The sequence below is a fragment of the Colobus angolensis genome, unplaced genomic scaffold (genome assembly GCF_000951035.1).
Source record: "Colobus angolensis palliatus isolate OR3802 unplaced genomic scaffold, Cang.pa_1.0 Scaffold63, whole genome shotgun sequence".
Classification (NCBI taxonomy): domain Eukaryota; kingdom Metazoa; phylum Chordata; class Mammalia; order Primates; family Cercopithecidae; genus Colobus; species Colobus angolensis.
Window position 1 is genome coordinate 6,441,846 of NW_012119932.1, and position 22,724 is coordinate 6,464,569.

General features: G+C 36.0%; 1 protein-coding gene across 2 annotated transcripts in view; it reads right to left on the reverse strand.

Moving 5' to 3' along the window:
- PLXDC2 (plexin domain containing 2) overlaps positions 1-22,724 on the reverse strand; it is a 453,731-nt gene that overhangs the window by 45,558 nt on the left and 385,449 nt on the right. For both annotated transcript variants that reach the window (XM_011963864.1, XM_011963863.1), the window contains 3 exons: positions 19,093-19,153; positions 13,268-13,415; positions 11,739-11,777 (listed from right to left, as the gene is read on the reverse strand). In XM_011963864.1, the coding sequence (XP_011819254.1) occupies positions 11,739-11,777; positions 13,268-13,415; positions 19,093-19,153 (248 nt within the window). The remainder of the gene's footprint in view (positions 1-11,738; positions 11,778-13,267; positions 13,416-19,092; positions 19,154-22,724) is intronic.

Below are 22,724 nucleotides of genomic sequence, written 5' to 3' on the forward strand. Positions count from 1 at the left end.
AAAGAAAATGTTTTTGAGACAAGGTTTGACTCTGCAGCCCAGGCTGGAGTGAACTGGTGTGACCATGACTCACTGCAGCCTGGACCTCTTGAGCTCAGGAGATCCTCCCACCTCAGCCTCCCGTGTAGCTGGGACTGCAAGTGCACGCCACCATGCTCAGCTAGTTTTTTGTATTTTTAGTAGAGATGGGGTTTTACCGTGGTGCCCAGGCTGGTCTCAAACTCCTGGGACCAAGCAATCCGCCCACCTCGGCCCCCCAAAGTGCTGGGATTACAGGTGTGAGCCACTATGCCCGACACCTTTTTTACCTTTTTATATTTTCCTCTGTTAATTCTCCTTGTCTTTAAATCTAGTTTAAGTCTACTTAATTTGATATTTATATAGGACCTTCAGATTCTCTGTGGTTATGTTTGCAGTATATATATTTTTCTATAATTTTATCTTGAAGCATTTTATATCTTTGTCTTTATTTTTCACGTAGATTTCTTATACACAGCGTAGAGCTGGGTCTGGCTTTCTTAAAAGTCCGTGTGATAGCCTATACTTTTGATAAAATTGCTTATTTTATTTACATTTGAAATAGTTACTGGTGTGGTTGTATTTGGTCTGCCACTTAGCTATTTGTTTTCTTTGTGTTCATCTGTTTTATGGTCCTTTGTTCCTTCTCTCTTGTCTTTTTCAGGTTAAACAAATATTTCGTAGAATTCCATTTAAATTCCTTCAATGAATTTTGAGCTGTATGTTTTTGCATTTTTTTCCTTTAGTGGTTGGTGAGTATGTTAACTGTGTTAAAAATCACTTATAGCTGACACTTTATCCAACAAGTTGTTAATTTATTACTGTAACTGAAGTAATATTTGGTCACAGTAGCTTACAAAACTGTTATAAATTAGTTTCACATAATTAACTGCTGTCCTTACTACCCAAGTTACATTAAAAAGCTTGCACAAATAATAATTTTGAGCTCTGAAGAATAAAACTAAAGCAAAAATTAATCTTACTGCGAGGAGCAAGCCATTGAAAACCTAGCTGTTTAGAAGAAGATTAAACTAAATTTGCCATCTAATGGATTAAACTGTCTTTAAAGCACTATGCCATTCTGAGACTAGCATATCTTTTCTCCCCATCAACCGTCAACATCAATTCCTTTTTTTTTTGTTTTTGCTTAAAGTGGATAGTCATATTACATGAATTATACGCATGGCTAATTCAAGCACAAGTCAACAAAATGTAGTGGTGAAGTCATACAACCTCAAGGAATGCTACCAAGTTTAGGAGGCTGCAAACAGACCCTGATGAGCCCTTTACACATTAGCAGTTGGCTTCTTTCCCATTCCTATTTCATGTTTTATGGGTCTTTCAACTCCTAAACACCGTGACCTCTGCCCTCTTCCCACTCACTCTCACCATATTACTTGTGTCTCACTATACAGAGAAAACAGCGATCTCAGACAAAATCCCCTGAACTTCTCCCTCCTGTCTCCCTACCCTCATTCATGCTGATTGGCCCCACCCATGCGTGTGGATATATCACTTCACTCCATGACTCTTTTTCTTCTTTTTGAGGTGTTTCTCCTCAGCACCTGTGACGGGTAAAATTAAGAATCTCTACTTCCCTTCTTCCCTTTTGCCTGAAAAAGTAATCTGTCCTTAGGGACTCCAATTTCCTCACTGTCCACAGAATCTTCAAATTCTGCCTGGAGATTGTACAATGGTGGATTGTTATGCAATCCAGTCAAGATCAATAAATGTCTTTATGCCACCAAATCTCATGGTCACTTTTCTGTGTGTGTTTTTTTAACTTGACTGTCTGCAACATTGACACTGTTCACTACTTCCTCCTTGAAATTTTCTTCTCCTTTGGTTTCTGTGATACCAAACATTTTTTGTTTTCTTGCTGTCTCTATGACACTCTTGATTTTATTCACAGAATCTTAAATCCTGTATTCCCTCTCTAGTCTTTGGCCTTTCCTTCCTTCCTTCCTCCCTCTCTCCCTCTCTCCATTCCTTCCTTCCTTCCTTCCTTCCTTCCTTCCTTCCTTCCTTCCTTCCTTCCTTCCTTCCTTCCTTCCTTCCTTCCTTCCTCCCTCCCTCCCTCCCTCCTTCCCTTCTTCCCTTCCTTCCTTCTTTCCTCCCTCCCTCGTTCCTTCCTTCCTTCCTTCCCTTTTTCTTCTTCTTTTTCTTCTTTCTTTTTTTTTTGAAGACTCACTGTCACCCAGGCTGGAGAGCAGTGGTGCAATCATGGCTCACTGCAGCATTGACTTCCCAATCTCAAGCAATCCTCCCACCTCAGCCTCCCCAGTAGTTAGGAATAAAGGTGTGTGCCACCATGCCTGGCTAATTTTTGTATTTCTGTATTTATTTATCTTTTTTGTAGAGACGGGGTTTCCCTGTGTTGCCCAGGCTGGTCTTGAGCTCCTGGGCTCAGGTGATCCACCTGGCTCAGCCTCCCAAAGTGCTGGGATTACAGGCATCAGTCACTGTGCCTGGCCACTCTTTTCATCTTTATACTATCCTTCCATACCTAATTCTTCTCCTTAAATTCAACTATCATTTATATGCTGCTGATGCCTAAATTTGTATCTTATGCTTACATTTCTAAGTGAATTTCAGGCTTATATAGAAAAATGTCTACTGACATTTTCATTCGGATGTCAACATTAACATGCTCAAATTAAATTCATTGCTTACCCCCTTTCTCTTCCTGTATTTCCTATTCAATGGCACCATTGTCCACCCAGATAACTTACACCCATGTCCTGGGAACCACCTTCGTCACTTTCCTATGACGTAAATCACACATCCAATCAGATATTAACTTATGTAACTTCTACTTCATTAGTAAATACTTCTCATGTGCATTCTCCTTTTTTATTCCCATTTTCAACTACCACTTTATTTTAGCCTCTGACCACTGCTTCTATGGATTGCTAGTATAACCTCCTAACTAGATTTTCTGGCCTCTCATTCTTACTCCGGTCCCTCCTGCTCCCTGCAATACTTCAAGGGTCAACTACTAAACATGTAAAACGTGTCCTGACACTCCCTTATCAAAATGACACAAATGGTTCCCAAGGTCTCTAGGTTAAATTTCAAACTCCATTGCCTGGCATAAAAGACTGTGAATGCTGACACTGCACTTATTTTGATACTTTATGGCTGGTGAGGCTGAGAAATAAGCCCACGTTCTCAGCCTCACCAGCCATAGAATACTATGTATGTATCTTTACCCCAGGGAAATCAAATCTGGCAGCTCTTTAGAGTTACCCAACCAGATCTTGATGTTTCATGCTTCTGAACCTCTTTCTATGTCAATCCCTTTCCTGAAATTCTTTTCTTCTATCCCTTTTCTCAGAAATCCTACCCATACTTCCAAACTTGGATCAAGTATGACCTATTCTTGTAATGTTATTTTTGTTTAGATACCTCTTCTCTGTTCTTCTATAGTTTTTCTTGAGTCTATCTTTGCACTCTTCACACTATACTTAAATATCAATTTACTTCTCTATGTCATCCCATTAGGCCACTTGCTTCTTTGGGACAGGCATCAGAGTGTGTAGGTCTTTGCATCTTCATCACCTAACAATGGGCCTGGCACAAAATAGTTGAAGAAATGTTTCTCAAGCAAATAAAACCAAGTTGAATCAATTCAGCATCAAAGTTAATTAATGTTTTAGTGACATACATATTTTAGTAGTATAGGGCCATCTCCCATAATCACTAAACATTTCACGTTTAAAAAAGAATAATCACTTCACACATGGAGAACACACTGAGCAGGGGCATAAGAAATATTGGGTAACACAAAACCTGTTCCTGGAGCCCCTCATATGTCTCAGATTCCAAAATCTAATGGAATATGGAAGTTTCTTTCCTCCAGTAGAAGTTCCCTGATCTAGGTTTCTGATAGGAACAGAGCAGGTAGAAAATGAGACAGGAGGCAGGCATGGAAAGGAAAGTAGGTATCCACCAGAGGGAGGTAGTGAAGCATTTTGCTGATGGCAAATGGAAAGTGCATTTAGAGCTACTTTGTGGAAGCCATCCATGTGCATTTCCTAAGAGGCACTCTGCTATATCATCTTGTTCTGTGTTCTATCAGCAGCATAAACTCTAACTACGCATTCTATCTACAAATTAACCTACAGTGGAAAAAGTATATCCTGATGTGATTTTTCTTTTTCTTTTATTTTCCTATGCTGGACAACAATTTGTCAAGCTATTAGGCTGAACAATGAAATTGCAACCTTTCTAGGTCAAAAGTGTTTTGTAAAAATCAGCAATTTCCTATGGTTCAACAAAATACAAAATACTAATGATCTTTACTAAAACAAATACATCTGTCAACAGCTTAAATCAGGGGTGTCCAATCTTTCGGCCTCCCTGGGCCACACTGGAAAAAGAATTGTCTTGGACTACACATAAAATACACTGACACCAACAATAGCTGCTGCGGGTTGGCTAAGTTTGGCTTAAATGGATTCATTTTCATTTGCTATATTAACATGATTTAGGAGGTTTAATGGATATAATGCTTTTGGATTCCTTTCGTCGGCAGAGTAAGATGCACTTTCTACATGCAGATAGACATAATTTCTTGTTGTCACCAATTAAAATACTGTTTCAGGAGAGCCTGGAGGTATAGGTGAGGACCAATGGACCAATGGGTGGAGTCAGAGTAAAATACGTTATTCTTCTTTTGGTCAAATATCCATTCAACTCTTGATACTTACAGTGTAGTCTGTGGCTTGGTGGCAACTGCATTATCAATGTGCTTGTGAAAAATGTAATGCAAGGTTTGGGCTTCATCCCAGAATTACATATCAGAATATGTATTTTAACAAGACTCTCCACCACAGTGATTCTGAAGGTTCTTAATATTTATGCAACATTGAATCAGACCATTTATTATCAACCTAACATTGGAATAATCTGGGAATTAAAAAAAATTGGTGCTCTGGTTCCAGCCCTAGACGTTAATATTTAATTATTATGGAGAACAGTCTGAGTGTAGAAAATGTTATAAGCTGGAATAATAAAATAACAATTACATCTCAGACTTGAACCAGGTGATGTAAATGTACAGAAAATGTTAAGAAACACAACTCTAAATAAAAGTTTGGGAGAGAAATCCTAAATTCCAGGGAAGTTTCAAATTAACATTGTAAAGTAGAAGAACTTTTCAGTATGATGATACATATACACTTAGAATAGGGTTAGTGCTGTCATGAAAAGTAGTCAAACAAAGCAAAACATAAAACTAAATGTCAAGATGTTTTACAGTTTTAAAAACAAAAAGTGATAGATATTCAATAGCCTGTCAAAATGAAATAACAGTTTCCCTTTGCTTATAGGACTATGAGCTACACAAAAGAAGTGTATGAAAAAAAGCAAGGAAAAGTAGAAGAAAAAAAAACGGGAAAGATACATTGCTTTGATGATTTATGTATGAAAGTCAAAAAATAATTTGACTGAATGATAAATGACTAGACACTTGATCTGACACTTGATCTATCACTACAGACATGGTAATAAAAATATAACCTTAGAAGTATTCCAGGGAAAAGGCAGAATAATGTTCTAACATTTTATCTTGGGATGAAAAAGTCTTATGATATCTTCAAAAATAGGAAGCTGAACACAACAGAAATAGAATTTAGACCAGCCATTCCACAGGACTTCATTCAAAGTGTATCTGTTTCAGTTCTTAGAAATCAATCACCTTGCAGATTTGTACCTCTGAATTAACTTAATCATGATCTTCAAACTGCTTAATGTATCAACTTTGGCATCTCCTTGATGGGGACACCATCCTCTGACTTAAGAATGCAGCCTTTCAGAGTTCAGGTTTCATAAAATTCTCAGCAATGAGAAGAAATGATAAAAAAGCTATCACCTGTATTGGATATCATGCTTATCTGGAGTGCTGATACTTTAAACATTATCAACAATTAAGAACTTATATTTACATATTTTTTAAGCAACCTTAACTCTATCAAAGAGAAGAAAGTTTAAATGAACCAAGAGATAATGCAGTTTTCAGTACTTTGATAAATCTCGTTAACCAATTTTGAATAATGAAATCAAATAAGAATTTCAGAGCTTGAAATAATTTTAACATCTGCAGTATAGCAGAGTGGCACAATTCAATTTGCTAGACTGAGTTGAATCTGGTTGAAGACTTTAGTCTTCAATTAAAAATTGTGCCACTGATTCAACTTGCAAACCTCTTCTCAGCCCTGGGCATAGCTTTATCCACTTTGCATCTTGAAGACATTGACATTTCTAATTAGGAAGTGAATGGCACTTGGAAGCAACCTAACCAAATGTCAAAGAAGATATTTAATAGTTGTACCTGCTAAAATATATAGCTAGGTCATTTTTTAAAAAACGTAACTCTTCCAGCAAGCTACTGCTAGAATTTGAAAATCCAAAGAAAATGTGGCTTTAAATCCATATAACCATTACTCAAAGAAATACAGATATCTAAAAAATACAGCTGGGTGCAGTGGCTCATGCCTATAATCCCAGCACTTTGGGAGGCCGAGCGAGGTGGATCACCAGAGGTCAGGAGTCTGAGACCAGCCTGGTCAACATGGCAAAACCCCATCTCTACTAAAAATACAAAAATTAGCTCGGCATGGTGGCGTGTGCCTGTAATCCCAGCTACTTGGGAGGCTGAGACAGGTGAATCGCTTGAACCCAAGAGGTGGAGGTTGTAGCGAGCCAAGATCGCACCATTGCACTCCAGCCTGCATGACAAAGCGAGTTTCTATCTCAAAATACGTACAGACATATATATATATAAACACACACACACACACACACATATAAATATATACATATACATTCTAGGATTCTAGGTACCCCTTACAGGTGAATTAAATCCATATTTCTAGAGAAACCAAGAAGGCTTAAAGAACCTTAAATCAGATTTTGAACATAAACTACAGCCCTGTAGTTTATTACAGCTAATTTACAGTAAATTATTTACAGTAAATTACAGCCCTGTAATTTAGAGGTCATATGCCAAGGATTCTGACAACACTGAAACACACAAGAGAATTAATGCATTGTGATTTTCACAGAAAGGATTAAATAGAAATCAATACACAATTACACGAGAAAAGGAAACTTCACGTTCAAATACTTTAAGTAGAATCAGCTGTTATAGAAAAGGTGAAATATAGTAGGTATAAGTAAAATAGCTTATTGTGGCATTTCCCATGAGAAGGTTGATTGTAAAAGATCTAGGCTGGGCACGGTGGCTCACACCTGTAATCCCAGCACTTTGGGAGACCAAGGCAGGTGGATCACCTGAGGTCAGGAGTTTGAGACCAGCCTGACAACATAGTGGAAACCCTGTCTCCACTAAAAGTACAAAATTAGCTGGGTGTGGTGGCACACACCTGTAGTCCCAGCTACTCAGGAGGCTGAGGCAGGAGAATCGCTTGAACCCAGGAGGCAGAGGTTGCAGTGAGCTGAGATCATGTCACTGTACTCCAGCCAGGAGACAGTGCGAGACTCCATCTCAAAAAAAAAAAAAAAAATCAATTCTGTGAAAGAGAAGGACTACCATGATGTTAAAGACTTGGAATTTGCATCAAGGCTAAATAGAATCACATCCCAGCTCTGCCAGGTGCTAGCTAGATCACTTAACATTTTTGTACCTCTGTTTCCTTGTCTATAAAGCATAAGTAATAATAGACCAAGTCAGGGGTATTGTGTGAAGTAAAAAGAGTTAATATAGATATTTAGAATGGTGCCTGGAACATAGTAACCATTCAATTCAATAAACATTCTTCCTCTCTCCTCTTCTTCTGCCACTTTTTCTTCCTTTCTGTTTCCTCTCCCTTCTCCTCTTATTCCTTCTCTTCTGTTTTTCACATAAACAAGAGAAAGATAAGCTGTTTAATTATAACTACCTATTACTCTAAACTTAATATTACACATGTAACTAGCAATATTTCAGTTGGAGATAAAATGATGTCTTTACATAAGATCTTCTTTTTAATTTTTCTATTTAATTTTTTTTTATGGACAGGGTCTTGCTATGTTGCCCAGTTTGGCCTTGAACTCCTGGGTTCAAGCAATCCTCCTGCCTCAGTCTCCTGAATAGCTGGGACTTCATTGGATCATCTGCATTTTTAGAACCAGCCATTTCAATGGTCAATCAAAGCTCTATCTTACTAAAGAGACCTGAATGTATTAGGTATCTTTCTTTTTGTTTCAATTTTTTTCATGTTCCTTTTTCCAAATTATTTAGAGAGCTTAGAATTTCCACTCAACCCTGAAGACTAATAAAACTTTTCCAATCAAACAACTATTCTGAAACTTTAAGAAGCTCTAACTGGACCTAATATAAATGTATCAGGAAACTCACTGCACAATTGAAGATTCATCAAGAGTGACTTAGCAGATTGTAACTCAGTCTGGGTCTTCTCAGTGAGAAACCCTGTTGTGTGACTTAGGTGTCCAGCTGCTCAGAAGTTTTAATGCTTTCACATCAAAGATGAAAGAAAAATCTTCTGGAAACTGAATGTATAATCATGTCAGCAGTGGATCCCACTAAGAAAATCAACTATTTTAACCCATGGAAATGACCCAGAAACACTCAGAGAAAGTAATGCAATAACTAAAAAAGATAGTGTTGGGAAATTCAGTCATTTGTTTCTAGCTGCTTACTGACTACTTTGAAAAATGGCATCCTTTTTTCAGAAAAGTACAGGCCCCTAAATAAAAATGCTTTTAAGAACAGTCAATTAGTCACCAAAAAGTAACTATGTGAGATGACGGACCTGTCAATCTGCTTTATTACTGTAACATGGTATTTTCTATATGTAGTCCCATAAATTCATGTTGTAAACTTCAAATAGACATAACAAAACTTACTTTAAAAAACAGCGGCCCAATTAAATAAATTAAATCAAGAAATCAAATATGCTAAACTTCTTTGCAACAACACAGATAAATTTACAAAAATGTATTAGTTTGCATGTTTTTAAAAATCAACCTCAGTAAATGTTAGAAAATATTAAATTAGGCACCCTTATTCATTATTACCTCAATCTTGCAGAAATGTTTATTCAATTGGAGTGGAAGGACAATACTGAATTGTTTTCAATATGCTTAATTAAATAATAAAGTTAGATTTAAATTGGTAATCCTTCCTGCATCTCCACATTCCATAAAATAAAAAACAATAACACACTAACTTGTAAGGATGCTATAAAAAGCAATGTGTGATTTCCCTTAAGTACCCTTTTGAAGAACCATTTATCTTAATACTAGTCAGGCTGGTCTGTTCTAACTGCAGTTGAATGTTTTTAGAAAAAGTGCTCTGTTAACAACTATAGACATAAAAAGAGTTTGAAGTCTAATTGTGATATTTTGGAATTCTCATGACTGCCTGCTGCATATCAATTATGTAAATATCATCTGAGAATCTGAGAGTTGACTCTCTAGTATACCAAAAATCCTATGCTTAAATCGCAGGATTTACTTAACAATTGCTTGCCATCATAAGGCACTGCTTTAAGAAAATCTTCGAAGTTTTATGATTCTTCGATGGCTCAAACAAAACTAAATATTTTCATTGGGATAATTGGTAATGTTCTAGAAAACTGTTTATCACAGTATATTCCACAAAAACATGAAGTCCATGACATACTATTCATAAAAAAAATGTTGTTTGGGCATGGTGGCTCACGTTTGTAATCGCAGCACTTTGGGAGGTCGAGGTGGGCGGATAACCTGAGGTCAGGAGTTCAAGACCAGCCTGTCCAACATGGTGAAACCCTGTCTCTATTAAAAATACAAAAATTAGCCAGGTGTGGCGGTGGGCGCCTGTAATCCCAGCTACTCAGGAGGCTGAGAAAAGAATCGCTTGAACCTGGGAGATGGAAGTTGCAATGAGCCGAGATCATGCCACTGCACTACAGCCTGGGCAACAATGAGTGAAACTCTGTCTCAAAAAAACCAAAACAAACAGAAAAAAAGTGTTAAGAGCAAGCAGTGGAGACATGCCAGTATGAATTCTTTATAACTGTGTTGAGGATTACTCAGGATGCATGTTCTCTGAAAGCAGAGATTTGTCTAAGCCTTGTTCACTTCTGTAGCCCTAAGCCAGCAACAATGCTTGGCAATTAGCAAGCATTGAGCAGAAATCAGTGAATGAATGAATGATCAGTTTTCCAGCAGGGAAATTTCTTTAGTTTTTTTTTTCCAGAGTCTCTCACACTTATTTGATCACAAGAATCCTTTTTTTTTTCTTTTCCCTATTAGCAGGATAGAATATTTTAGATAAACAAAATAAAGAAAGAAGGAAAGGAAGGGAAGGAAGGAAAGAAAGGAAGAAGAGAGAAAGCACAGAGAAAAATCTAACAAATATACTTATAATGACCACCTACATTAAGATTTAAATGTAACAAGTAAAAGAGAAGTCTCTTGGGGACTCTTCCCCCCATTCCATTAACTTTATACCACATCTCTTCCCTCAAAATGAGGTAACCCCAACATAGGGTTTATGTCTACATGCTACTAACATCCTCCTCTGGGCAGTTCTGAATTGAAGGATTGCTCAAGTCCCTTTATGCCCTAAGATTTTAATATATTTCTAGCTAGTATATATTTCGCAGATGGTCATTTCCAAAACTATCCACTTACTGCATTAATACAATGATGAATAAGAAATGAATGAAATAAAACACTACAAAATGATGCAAGACAGTAGAAAATTGATATAATAATGGTATTTATGAAGAGGCTAACTGGTCTCTCTTTCAGATGGATTGATATAAACTCTAAAGACATACAGAGATATAAACAATGTCCTAAAAAGGCATAGAAGTACTAGCTACTTAACCTAAACTGAGGGATTTTGAAACTATTCTCTACCATTACAGAGAAAAACATGCCTAACGTGTACACATTGGATTTTGACTTACTCAAGAAATTGTCTAGGGCTTCAAAGGCAAAACCATGCCTAGATCAATGTCAAAACAGGCTCGCATTTACATAAAAGATGCTACCAAGAAGAGGACACCCTTTTCCTGAGCTGAATAAAAAAGTACTAATGAAAATCTCTTTTATTAAGACCCAGCAAACATGAGCCAACATAGTTTAAAAGGAAAAGGATCTATTTTTAAAAACATAGTCAATGTCATTCACAATATTGTTTCAGTAAAACTTTTTTCCCTCAAATTTTCAAGTACCATTATAGATATTTCTGAATTGTCTTGGAAAACCTTTAAGTATGTTACCAACGAGGTATTCATTCAAATATCTAAGTTTTGTTCTTTACTTCATAGAGCTGATAAAAAGACCTAGGACAATATGTTTTCATACTTGCTCTATTTCTAATTTTATGCATAGAAGCTGCTGAAGAAGCACACAATTTAGCGAAACACAATTGAATCCAATACCTGTAGCTGTGTAGATAACTACACACCACTATAATACAGCAAGGACTAGACCAACAAAGAATAGCAAGATGTGTAGTTCAATTTTCCGCTTTATCATTGGGAATCGGTGTCACATAGTTTTATAGACAAACACAAGGACGAGGATTTCATTTCACTTTGAAGCCAACCCACTGACTCCTTCCCATGTTAAATACCAACAGAGAATAAAACACAACCTCACCTTTTATTTAGAAGTCCATATGGCCTTTCTTATATTAAAATAAATGAAATGAATTCATATTTTAAAAATGTTTATGAAAGAAAAGTGTCAATTCCTACCTCCATTATCTTTTAGATGTAGTGCTATCTTGGTATCATCTGGAAGAGAAATTCAAAGTTATTATAACAGAAAAAGATTTCAAAGGAGCATAAATCTCATGACTAGTAATTGTCTACTAACTGCTTTGATTGGAACATGACTGGATTTTGATAATTTATTGAGGTAATTTCTAGTACAATGAGAGGAAGTCCTTGCTTTACATGATGTAGTTCTAAAATTTCCTACAGAGATTGTAATGTCAAGATTTTGGTAACATCTTGAATGATTCTTAAGTTCTACAAGAAAAGTAAGCAGTTATAATTAAAACTTAAAATACAACTATTTTTAATTCTCTAAAATCACTTATTGTCATTAGAACCTACAGTTATGACCTTATTTATTCATTTAAAAAAATCAAGATCAAGGAAAATCCAAATTAATTGTGACAGTTAAGATTTGTCAATATTTACAAATTTAAATCCAAAAGTTAAATGTTTATCCATTGCTAGAAAAGATGACCAAAATTCTATATAAAGAGATCTTATCCTGACTGAACAAAATGTAGGACATGCTTTTTTATTTTACTGGTTATAGTTCATTCTAAAGGGTAGGGTTTAAATTATAGGAATATGTTCAGGGGCTTTAATATACTAATCCAAAATTGTGTGGATTAAAAGATAATGTTGCTTTTAAAAGCAGTAAAATGCACTTAGTGGCTGCTCTCCACCTCACTTTATTCTAGTTCACCTTATAATATCAAATTAAATTCCAATTAAAAGAAAAAGTTCCATATTTAATTTAATTTAATTTTTTATTCAAGCCAAAGAAAGTGAGGCTTATAATACTAAACAAGCAAGACCCATTTATCCCCCTCAAACCTGATTCGTGGCCAGTCTTACGTTTCTGCCCACTCCCTCCTAGTGGTATCATTCAGAATAGAAAATTATGTTGGGTAATACACTTTCTTCCTCCTGAGCTGTGCCCAAGCATTAACACTCGCTAGTATTTCTGCCTTCCCTAGAAGATGAAATAGTTGTTTTCAAGGACAATTTCTATGACACATACAGTGTTTCTGTGTAGGTTATAGACCAATATATTTTATTGACTGCATTCTGGAAAACATTAGAATTATATATGAATAGAATTATCTATTGTTCAGAATCCAGAATCAATGGGCATTTTACATGCATTCTGCCTTTCTAACCTGTGATTGTGAGGTTGGATTTGCTTACTATAAAATTTGGCCAGACAGGAAGAAGTCTGTATTTCTTTTCTAGGAAGGAGAGGACAAGAAGCCAGAATCAATGGTAAAAGCTATGTCTTAAAAAAAAAGCACAGTGCATTAAAAGTATCCCAGCATTTACTTTTAGTTCACAATAATTTTGTCTTTTTCCCCTTTGGATATCCCTTAAAAATCCAGTTTGCCAAAGAAAAACTTTAGAGAGATCTAGATAGTAGGAGCTATTGCACTACATGTCAACACAGTGATTTTTCCTTCCTTTGGGGAAAAACAACAACAACAACAACAAGCAAACTGTCTCTTGGGTACCTTCTGTAGGGAGGCTGGTGGGAAACTGAGAGGTCACTGCTCTTCTGGTGGTAGTTAGGACCCTGAACTGGGTGGTTGTCGCTCCTACGGTTGTGGTGGTTCGAGAAGTTTCCACTGGTTCTGTGTTCTCACACATCTTCTCTTTTGACTAGTAAGAGAAATGAAAAGGAAAACAAATTGAATGACCACAAATCTATTTTTAGAACTTACATCAAAGAAGCTGGGCTATAAGGCACAAAAGCCTCTCACATCAAGACAAGGAATACATTACTTTTGCACAAGGCTATATTAATGATTTTGCTAATTTATGAAGTTTATAAAATAGGAAAGAAAAAAGGATGGATGTAACAAGGCTTTTTCCTTTTTAGATATTTAGGTTTCATCATTTACTGCTGTTAAGCTTTCATATTACTGTTTACCTTGTCCTAAATTTTACATTGGTATATTTATGAAAGACACACTGTCAAAAGGGAAAATTTATACCAGAAGAAAAAAATGTGCATAAAGATAACGTTTAAAACATACTCAGGTTTGTGGAGAAAAAGTGCATTCCTTTCATATCAAACCAAAAATGCTAAATCCAAAATATTTGCTAACTTCCCCATACTACTTCACTGTTTCAAAAATTATCTGTCACAAGTTGAATGAATGTTTAAGATTTTGTTTTGCTTTATGAAATATTCAAAGCCACATAAAAAAAGGATTGAACAGAACTCATATAATCACTCAGCCTATCTTCTTCCTAGCAGAGTTATATTGAAAACATCAGGAAATGGGACATACTGAATTTTTAATTTTTAATTTGTGAAAATAAATCCCACAACCTGCACTGGTAACAACCTCCAACATCCAAACTTTTATAGCTTAGAAGCTGCTGTTTCTATCCACCTTTTGTGCCTCAATGGACTCCCTCTCTCAGGTGGGCCTTGAGTAGAAAATAACTATTCTGGACATGAAAGGTTCTCACCCCACATTTAAAAATTATTGCTAAATAAATATCATTCTTAAACCTCTCTCATCATTAGTGGAGCGCTAGGCGCCTTTCCCTTTGTTAATGAAGACTTCCTGAGACAGCCTCCTTTTCATTAATAGGATGTGAAACAGGTTTATTCTCTACTTCAAGTCCAAACATACTAGGTTCTCATTCAATTCCCCATATTCCAGTTCCTGCACCTCTGAGCCCCATTAATCTAATTATTTCCTTTCAGATACCACTTTAGTTGTCATCCCCACACCCTGGACCATATCTGTAGTGAAAAATGTTTGAGATCTGAAATCGTAAGCCCAGTTATCCTTTTTCAGTCTATCCCTGTACCTGTGAACTCCAATTCTTCTTATTCTTTGACTACTTAGAAAGCCTAGCAAAATGATTCTGTTTTTTTCCATTTCTTTTCCCCCCATTACTTCAACCTCTCATTTCAACAGCTTCAAGCACCTTGCTCTATTTGTTTTTTTTTTAGTTTTTTTTCTACAACACCTTTAAAGAAGATCCCCAGTATAGTAAAAGATCTGCCTTTTCCCTATCTGCTCCAAAGCCAGGCACAGCTGGAGAATAATCACACAGACCCGCCATGGGGGCTTCACAAACTCACCTCCTGCATCCTCAGCAGGGCTGTGCGTACCACTTGGCACAACAGACCTGCTGTGTCTTGCTAATTACCTCTCCCATTATGCTCAGTATGAATTTCAAACTCTCTTCACTGTACCTAAAACTGCAATCCCATCATGATTCTCCCAGTTTTATTCCTTGAGCTCACCTTTCATTTCCTTGATAAAGAAACATGATCAGCAAGATTTCTTTAAATGTCTTCATGAATCAGCATACTTACTTGACTCTGGGCTGATCTATTCTTTCCTTCTTTGATAATGGATGGGGACGTTTCCTCATAGCCTTTCTTTCAACCTATGTCCTAGCTCAACTCAGCCCACCTTCACAGGTATTGTGAATTTGCTTATGGGATCATAGTCCTTTCTCTACAATATTTGCCACCTCTAATTCTCTGCTGGCTCCTTACCAACAGCACTTAAAGGTACGCAAGCATATCTAATCTTATTTTGCAAACCCAGTCCTCCCTGTTCTCCCCAATGTATCCTGATTTTATACTGCTTTCCCTCCATTCATAGACAGTCGTATTTGCAGAGAGATCAGTCTGCCTTGGTCTTCTCAGACTCCCAGCTTCCCCATTTATAACAATCTTGCTCTTACAAATCCAACTGAGTTGAAATTTCTCATACCAATGTCTCTAAATATCTTCTTAGCTAAATATCCAACATCTTCCACGGTGTCCTACTGACACCTCATCAGTCTATGGTGGAGATGTCCACCCCCTTGTCTTGGGTTTCTGTGACACACACTCTCCCCAATGTTCTGACACCTCCCTCACAACTCCATCTCGATTTCCTTTTATTTATGTCCATTGCTTAAGTGTTGGGGTGGTTCTTATTTATAGATCATTCTTCATCTGCCACTTCATTCTATGCATTATCTTTTGCAATCTCCTCTACACCCATGACTGCAATGAACATCTTTATGTTGATTATTCAAAAATCTATATTTCCAGTCCACATTCCTCTTCCAGATTTCAGGCCCAAAAAGTCATCTATTGACCAGGTGTATGCATGTGAATGTCACATACATTTCAAATTCAAGGAGTATAGAATGGAACTTGCCAGATATTATTCTCTCCTTGTGTTTCTATTGTCAATGAACAGGACCTAGTATTCAGTAAAGAGGATCCCATGTTCAGTAAACACCCTAATGTTTAAGTGAAATCCCGGACTCAGATTGCTTCTACTCAGTAATTGCAGACTAAGGAACTAAATAGCCCTCCTATTACAAAACAAATAAATTCTGAATAAAACTTGAATTTTAAAGCATTAGGATTTGCAGGAGGTAAAGAATATCCCAACGGTGCCTTTCCATTGTTTATTCCCCTCCCCACTAAAAAAAAAAAAACAATAATAAAACAAAGCAAAAGCGATGTGCTATAAAGATAGTAGGAGCTGTATACATTAAGGGAAGTAAAAAAGCAACATTTGCCCTGAGGAAAAAAAGCCAAAATCAATATCTCTCTAAAGAGAACAAGCCTTGCAACAGCAGTAGATAGGGGAGATAAATCTGAACTTTTCCTCCTCATATTAGGGCAGAGACTTATGGTAACCCGAAAATCCTAAGGATCCCATCATCAAATCCTCTTTGGTGGAAAACATTACCTATTTAGATCTTAGAATAGGATCAGACAAATATACACTAAAAAAGAAAAAAAAAATAGCTGTCTGACAAAGACTCAGCAAAAACAATGACCATACTATTTAGATCACCAAAACTTTAGATAATGGGATCATCCAATATGGAACATATAAAAATCATACATGGAATCTTTAAAATCATAAAAGATAAAATTGAGAAATGAATTGTTCAAATGAAACTATAAAATACTTGGCAGATGTAATAACTGTCAAATTTAAAGTTTAGATATGAAAAACATATTTGTTGGAATTTCTACTTCAGTGAGTAGATCACATAGAATATTAAACAAGATGAAGGGAGAATTAACAAACCGGTAAATATATCTGAAGAAATTGTCCCAAATACAGCACAGAATAATAAGGAAACAGATTACATATAATGGATGTTTAAAAATATGAGGAAAAGATGAAAATGTCAAGCTTTCAAAGAAGTCAGAAGGTGAAAAGAGCATGGAGAAGTATAGCTGAACAGCACGTTTATCAAGCTTGACACCCAGCCAACAAGAAAACACACATTTTTCTTGAACACACGTAGACCCTTTGTACAAAATGCCCATGTACTAGTTCATGAAAAATTTCCAATCAGGTTTAAAGATCATAACATGTTCTCTGATGATGACTCAATTAGTTTAGAAGTCAATAGTAAAAAAGGTAAATTTTAAAAGCTTCCATAATTAGGAAATGTGATATAATTCATAATTTAGTGTATTTCCAATAAAATGTTAATAAGATGTATTGACTGATGGATTACAGATCTCGATAAGGTGAGTCTAAAATTTATATGAAGGACAAAAGCCCGAAAATATCCAAAACACTTGTGAGGAAGAAAAAGTAAGGAGATTTGTCCTGTATATAGTGAAATTTCTTATAAAGCAATACTAATTAATTCAGTGGGACACTGATCTAGCTATTGACAGAGCTTCAGAAGAGGAGAGCTCAGAAAATATATGTAAAATAAGTGGCTTTGCAACATATTGCCAAAGGAAAGGATTAATTAACAAATAGTGCTTGAAATTTGGCTATCCATCAGGGAAAGAAAACCCACAAAACTGAATCTCTATCTTATATAACACATAAAAACCAATTCCAAATGGAATAGATTTTGATGTGTAAGACAAAGCTTTAAAACATTCAGAAAAAATATATAAAAATAACACCTAGATGAAATTTGGTAGGAAAATTCTTTTAAAACAAAATGCACAGGCATATAAAACTTATCATAAAAATAAAAGTTGATACATTTGACAGATTAAATTGATAAAGTTAGTGAAATAAAATCATAGAGAAAATGAAAAGATAAACCAAATTTGGGAGAAAAATATATATGTCTGAATTACATTCTCAATCTTTACACTTATACAGATATTCATTTTTAACATTTTATATTGAGATAACTGATTATATGAAAGAAATGATTGTCTCAAAACACAACTATGGCTTTGTCAATATTCTTTTGAACTATATTATTAGATAAGTGAGGTGAGATGGATGAGTACACACTGCTGTCATTCTCTAAATGAAATGTCAAAAGGTTGATTAAAGCTACACTGGCAATACTGCATTTAAAGTTCAAGAATTTTTTTAAAAATGTATTGCTCAAGATCTTTATGAGACATGCCCCCCAAAAATGAATTTAAAAAGCCTCTAAGTAACCATTGAATGAATAGTTTTTAAAACAGCATTTCCGCATGACTTGCTTTGCTAAATAAAAAACTTTTGTAATTGTTAGCAGTTTTAATTCAAAATTCATACCGCAAAACTTAATGAAGTCAGAAGAAGTAAAAACTTTTCTTCACAAACTTTACAGGATAACTTTATATGATCTTGAAATGATAGTATAAATGCAATTCACTGCAAAGTTTTAAAACGGGTTAAAACTGTTTCTGTTATCCAATTGCTTAAATGACTTCACTGCACTCTCGTCTCCATCATGTTTCCTTCAGAGTTAACATTATACCATTTCTCTATGCCAACTAATGTTTTACAATTTCTCATTTATTACAGCACACCAATTTGCTGCAGTCTTCCACCCTCCACAATACCACTGGTCTTGCTGTTTGAGTTACAAACAGAAACAATGGATTTGTACTTCCTAGAGAAATAGCAAGCATTTAAGAGAACTGTTCTTTGCTCATACAGATTCCAACCCTGGCTCTACTATTCCCTAGCTACTTACCTGACTCTCCAAGAACCCGCACTCCACCCTTCCCCACAAGCGCTCCTCACTCCTCCCCTTTCTCTCCTTGGTAATATAAGGGTAGTGACAGTGCAGGCGCTGTTCTTTATAGAATGAATATGAGAATGAAATGAGATAATACATAAAAATAGTTAAGCCCAATGTCTGCATATATTACGGGTTGTAGCAAGTTGCTACAATGTAATGAAAATGGTATCTAATTTAACAAAAATAGCCAGCAGTTATTGAATCCCTAATATGTGCAGACATTGTGCTTATAGAAGGATTCTTCTCCTTTCATTAAGTTTTAGGGCATGAATTTTGAATAAAAATTATTAACAGTTAAAACACACATATAGGACAGCTTGGTCCAGGATTCTGTACAATAAAGCATGTGTACCTCTTCAGGGCATCCACTGTCCACCCAGTCCTGCCGATGACGATCAAATCCACTGGAACATCTTCAAAGAAGACCACATTGCAGTTCAGAAAAGGAAGGATAGGGTGCAGGGTGGTGGACAGAAATTAAAAGAAAAAGATTAGTAGGTAGTTCATTCTCACATTTTCAGTTTAGCAGAACATTAACTCTTCTATAGAACTTGCAACTAGAGAAGTGGTGAAACATTTAGAGGCTTGCTAAGTAATCACTCACTCCTTAGAGTGTCACTGTTAGGATCACACATGACAACCAAATCACTGTTAAAGCAAACTGCACTGTACGGAATACCTAGATCCCTGCACAAAGGTAAGACCAATTGCTATTCTATGAAGTGGATTTTCTTTTACCTTGTATTTTTTTTTCTCATCATTAAAACAAATAAATACAGACTTTTTTTTGTTTTTCGCAAATATTGTATTTCATGATTGCAGGTTCATTCATTCGTTCATTTCACTCATTCATTGAAGACCCACCATCACACAAACTCTTTCTCTTTTGTGCACTAGAATGTTAACTTGGCAGTTGTAGGGTTTTCAGACCCTGCATGTTCCAAAGACAAAACTGGCCCTTGACCTGCTCTTGAGAAGTAACCTCTGAACTCCTGGACTATCCTGCCTAGTAAGAGTGTCTACCTTGGGTCTTGTGCCATGAAGATAGTTTATGCTGACAATCTGATTTACTGTGAATATCTGACTTCATTTACTTGGGACTCTGGGCCATGCTGTAACAGTTTGACCCTTGGGAGAGCTGAAGACTGGAAGATAAGATTAGTCACAAGGGCATTCTATCCCAATGAATGGACCTTTAATAAAAACCCTAGAGACCAAGCTTGGGTGAGCTTCCATGATTAGCAATACTTGTTGTGTATTATTGCACATTGTCATTGGGGAAATCAAGTACTATCTGTGTAATTCCACTGGGAGAAGACAACTGGCAACTTGTACTGGTCTCTCCTGGATTCTGCCCTATGTGCATTTCACCTTTGCTGATTTTAACTCATCTCCTTTTCCTGTGGCAACCTTGAGTATAACAGCTTTTCTGAGTTCTATGAGTCTGTCTAGTGAATCATGGAACCCGAGTATCTTCTTGGGGACATCCAATTGCACTAGAGATAGGTCAGGTCTAAAAGATCTAATTTAGCAAGCATCATGTTAATTAGACTGTGTTCACTCATACTGTCTTCCTTGACTGGAATAATTTTCTGTCTTCCCTACGTACTCTTACACAGCCCAATCATTTTCTAAGACCCAGAAATTACTATCCAGAGCACATTCTGGCAAAGCATTGCTACTACTGTCATTCCTTTCAGGAGGTTTCAGTTATCCATGGTTAACTATGGTCTGAAAATAGGTGAGTACAGTACAATAACATATTTTAAGAGGGAAAGGAAAAGATCACATTCATATAACTTTTGTTACACTCTATTGTTATAATTGTTGTATTTCATTACTAGTTGTTAATTTCCATGGTGTCTAATTTGTAAGTTAAACTTTATCATAGGTATGTATATACAGGAGAAAACATAGTATATATAGGGTTTGGTATTATTCTTGATTTCAGGTATCCACTAAAGGTCCTGGAGAAGGGGGGCTACTGTATTGCTGTGAATACATCTTACTTTAATTTTTTTCCTCCTTTATGTAAAAATCTCATGTACTTATGTCTTAATTATCAAATTTAATTGAGAATGTTTGAAAGCTAGGGTCTTATATTGATCATATTATCCACTCTATCTGATACATAATATCTTTTTCATATGAGAAATTCAAACTACTTTTGCCAGTTCATTGAAATTAAAGATACACATTGCTTCTGAATGTTAACATATAAACATACATGATACACTTTGGCTGTGTCCCCACACAAATCTCATCTTGAATTGTAGCTCCCATAATTTCCCTGTGTTGTGGGAGGGACCCAGTGGGAGATAATCAAATCAGGGGCGCAGTTTCCCCCATGCTGTTCTCATGGTGGTGAATAAGTCTCACAAGATCTGATGGTTTTATACAGGGTTTCCCCTTTTGCTTGGTTCTCAATCTCTCTTGTCTGCGCCATGTAAGACGTGCCTTTTGCCTTCCACCATGATTGTGAGGCCTCCCCAGCCGTGGGAAACTGTGAGTCCATTAAATGTCTTTCTCTTTATAAAGTACGCAGTCTAAGGTACGTCTTTATCAGCAGGGTGAAAAATGGACTAATACAATATATCTACATATAATATGTAAAAATCTATGTTAATGATGTTACTCTAAATAGATACTCATATGTTTTTCAAAATAAATGGAAACTGTTTAACTTTGACCTTATATTTTCTTACAGTGCTTACAGCGTTACTCTGCAATCTTTCTTTTTTTTTTTTTTATTATTTTTAACTTGTTTTGCAGTGAGTCCACATGATAGCTCTTTCTAAGAATCCTTGCCAGAGATTATGCACCATGGGATGAACAAGCATAATTTAATTCAAGTGGAATGTGAAAACAACCCTCCTGTCAACACAGAAGACTGTCTCTCTCATTCTCTCAGGGCATGGTCCATTGAAGTTAAGCTATTTTATGCCTACCATCTGTGTTGAACAAGCTTAAATGTGGAGTAAACATTAGTGTGGGATTTGGCATCCTAAATTTGAGAATCCCCAGTTGGTCAAGGCCATCTCTGGTTACCCAATGAGATTTTGACGTGTGGTGTCTATTTAATTCCAGATGAATTAGATGAGTGCTCCGTCCTATATTTTCCTTTCAAGTTTGTTTAAACATTGAAGAATGTACTGACATTCTGTTTTGGAAGATGGGGATGTATCAATTTTCTTCAGAAAAAAAAATTTTCTTGGGAGCCACCCGACCATAACCATAAGTAATTCAATGGAACAGATCATTCCTAAAACATGGTTTGTTTTCACTTACTTTGTTTCAAATGTATCCCAAGTCAATGGGACGTACGAAATTTTACATTATATTTTAACAAGACAGTGTTAAATCTTAAATTTGCATATCAACTGAAATTTTACCTTGGAATAATTAGTCCTTAAAATTATTAAATTAATCCCAGGGAAAAGTGCAGAAATGCAGTTTGCTTGATTTATTAAATAATCCCCCAGTTATGTTGTATGAAATTAGGTTTTACTGAAAATATAAATCAATTAAGTAATTCATCATTTATTTATTGACAAAAATTTCTTATTAATTGAAATTTACTGAGGGCTAGAATGGAAAGGGCTGAGAATGACAAAACAAGTGAAATTTGGTTTGAAAAGCTCATACTTTTTTGTAGCATGTAGTGCCTTAAAAATGAATAAAACTGGATCCTGGTATTTTAGCATTTTTTAGAGGCCAGTAATCTAAATAGCATCCAAAAGCAATTATAAGCACAAGAATGTGTGTGTGAGAGACCACCAGGAAAAGCCACCTTTACATTATTTCTGAATTCTAAGTAAACCAAAATCACTTTTGAGAACACCTTCCTGTCCCCACAGAGCTGCTGTGTGCTGTGTGTGTGTGTGTATGTGTGTGTATTTTAAAGCACAATGACATTAACCATATCACTATCCAGCACATTGTTTTTCAACATTTTTAATGGTGATTCACAAAGAGGCTCTCCCA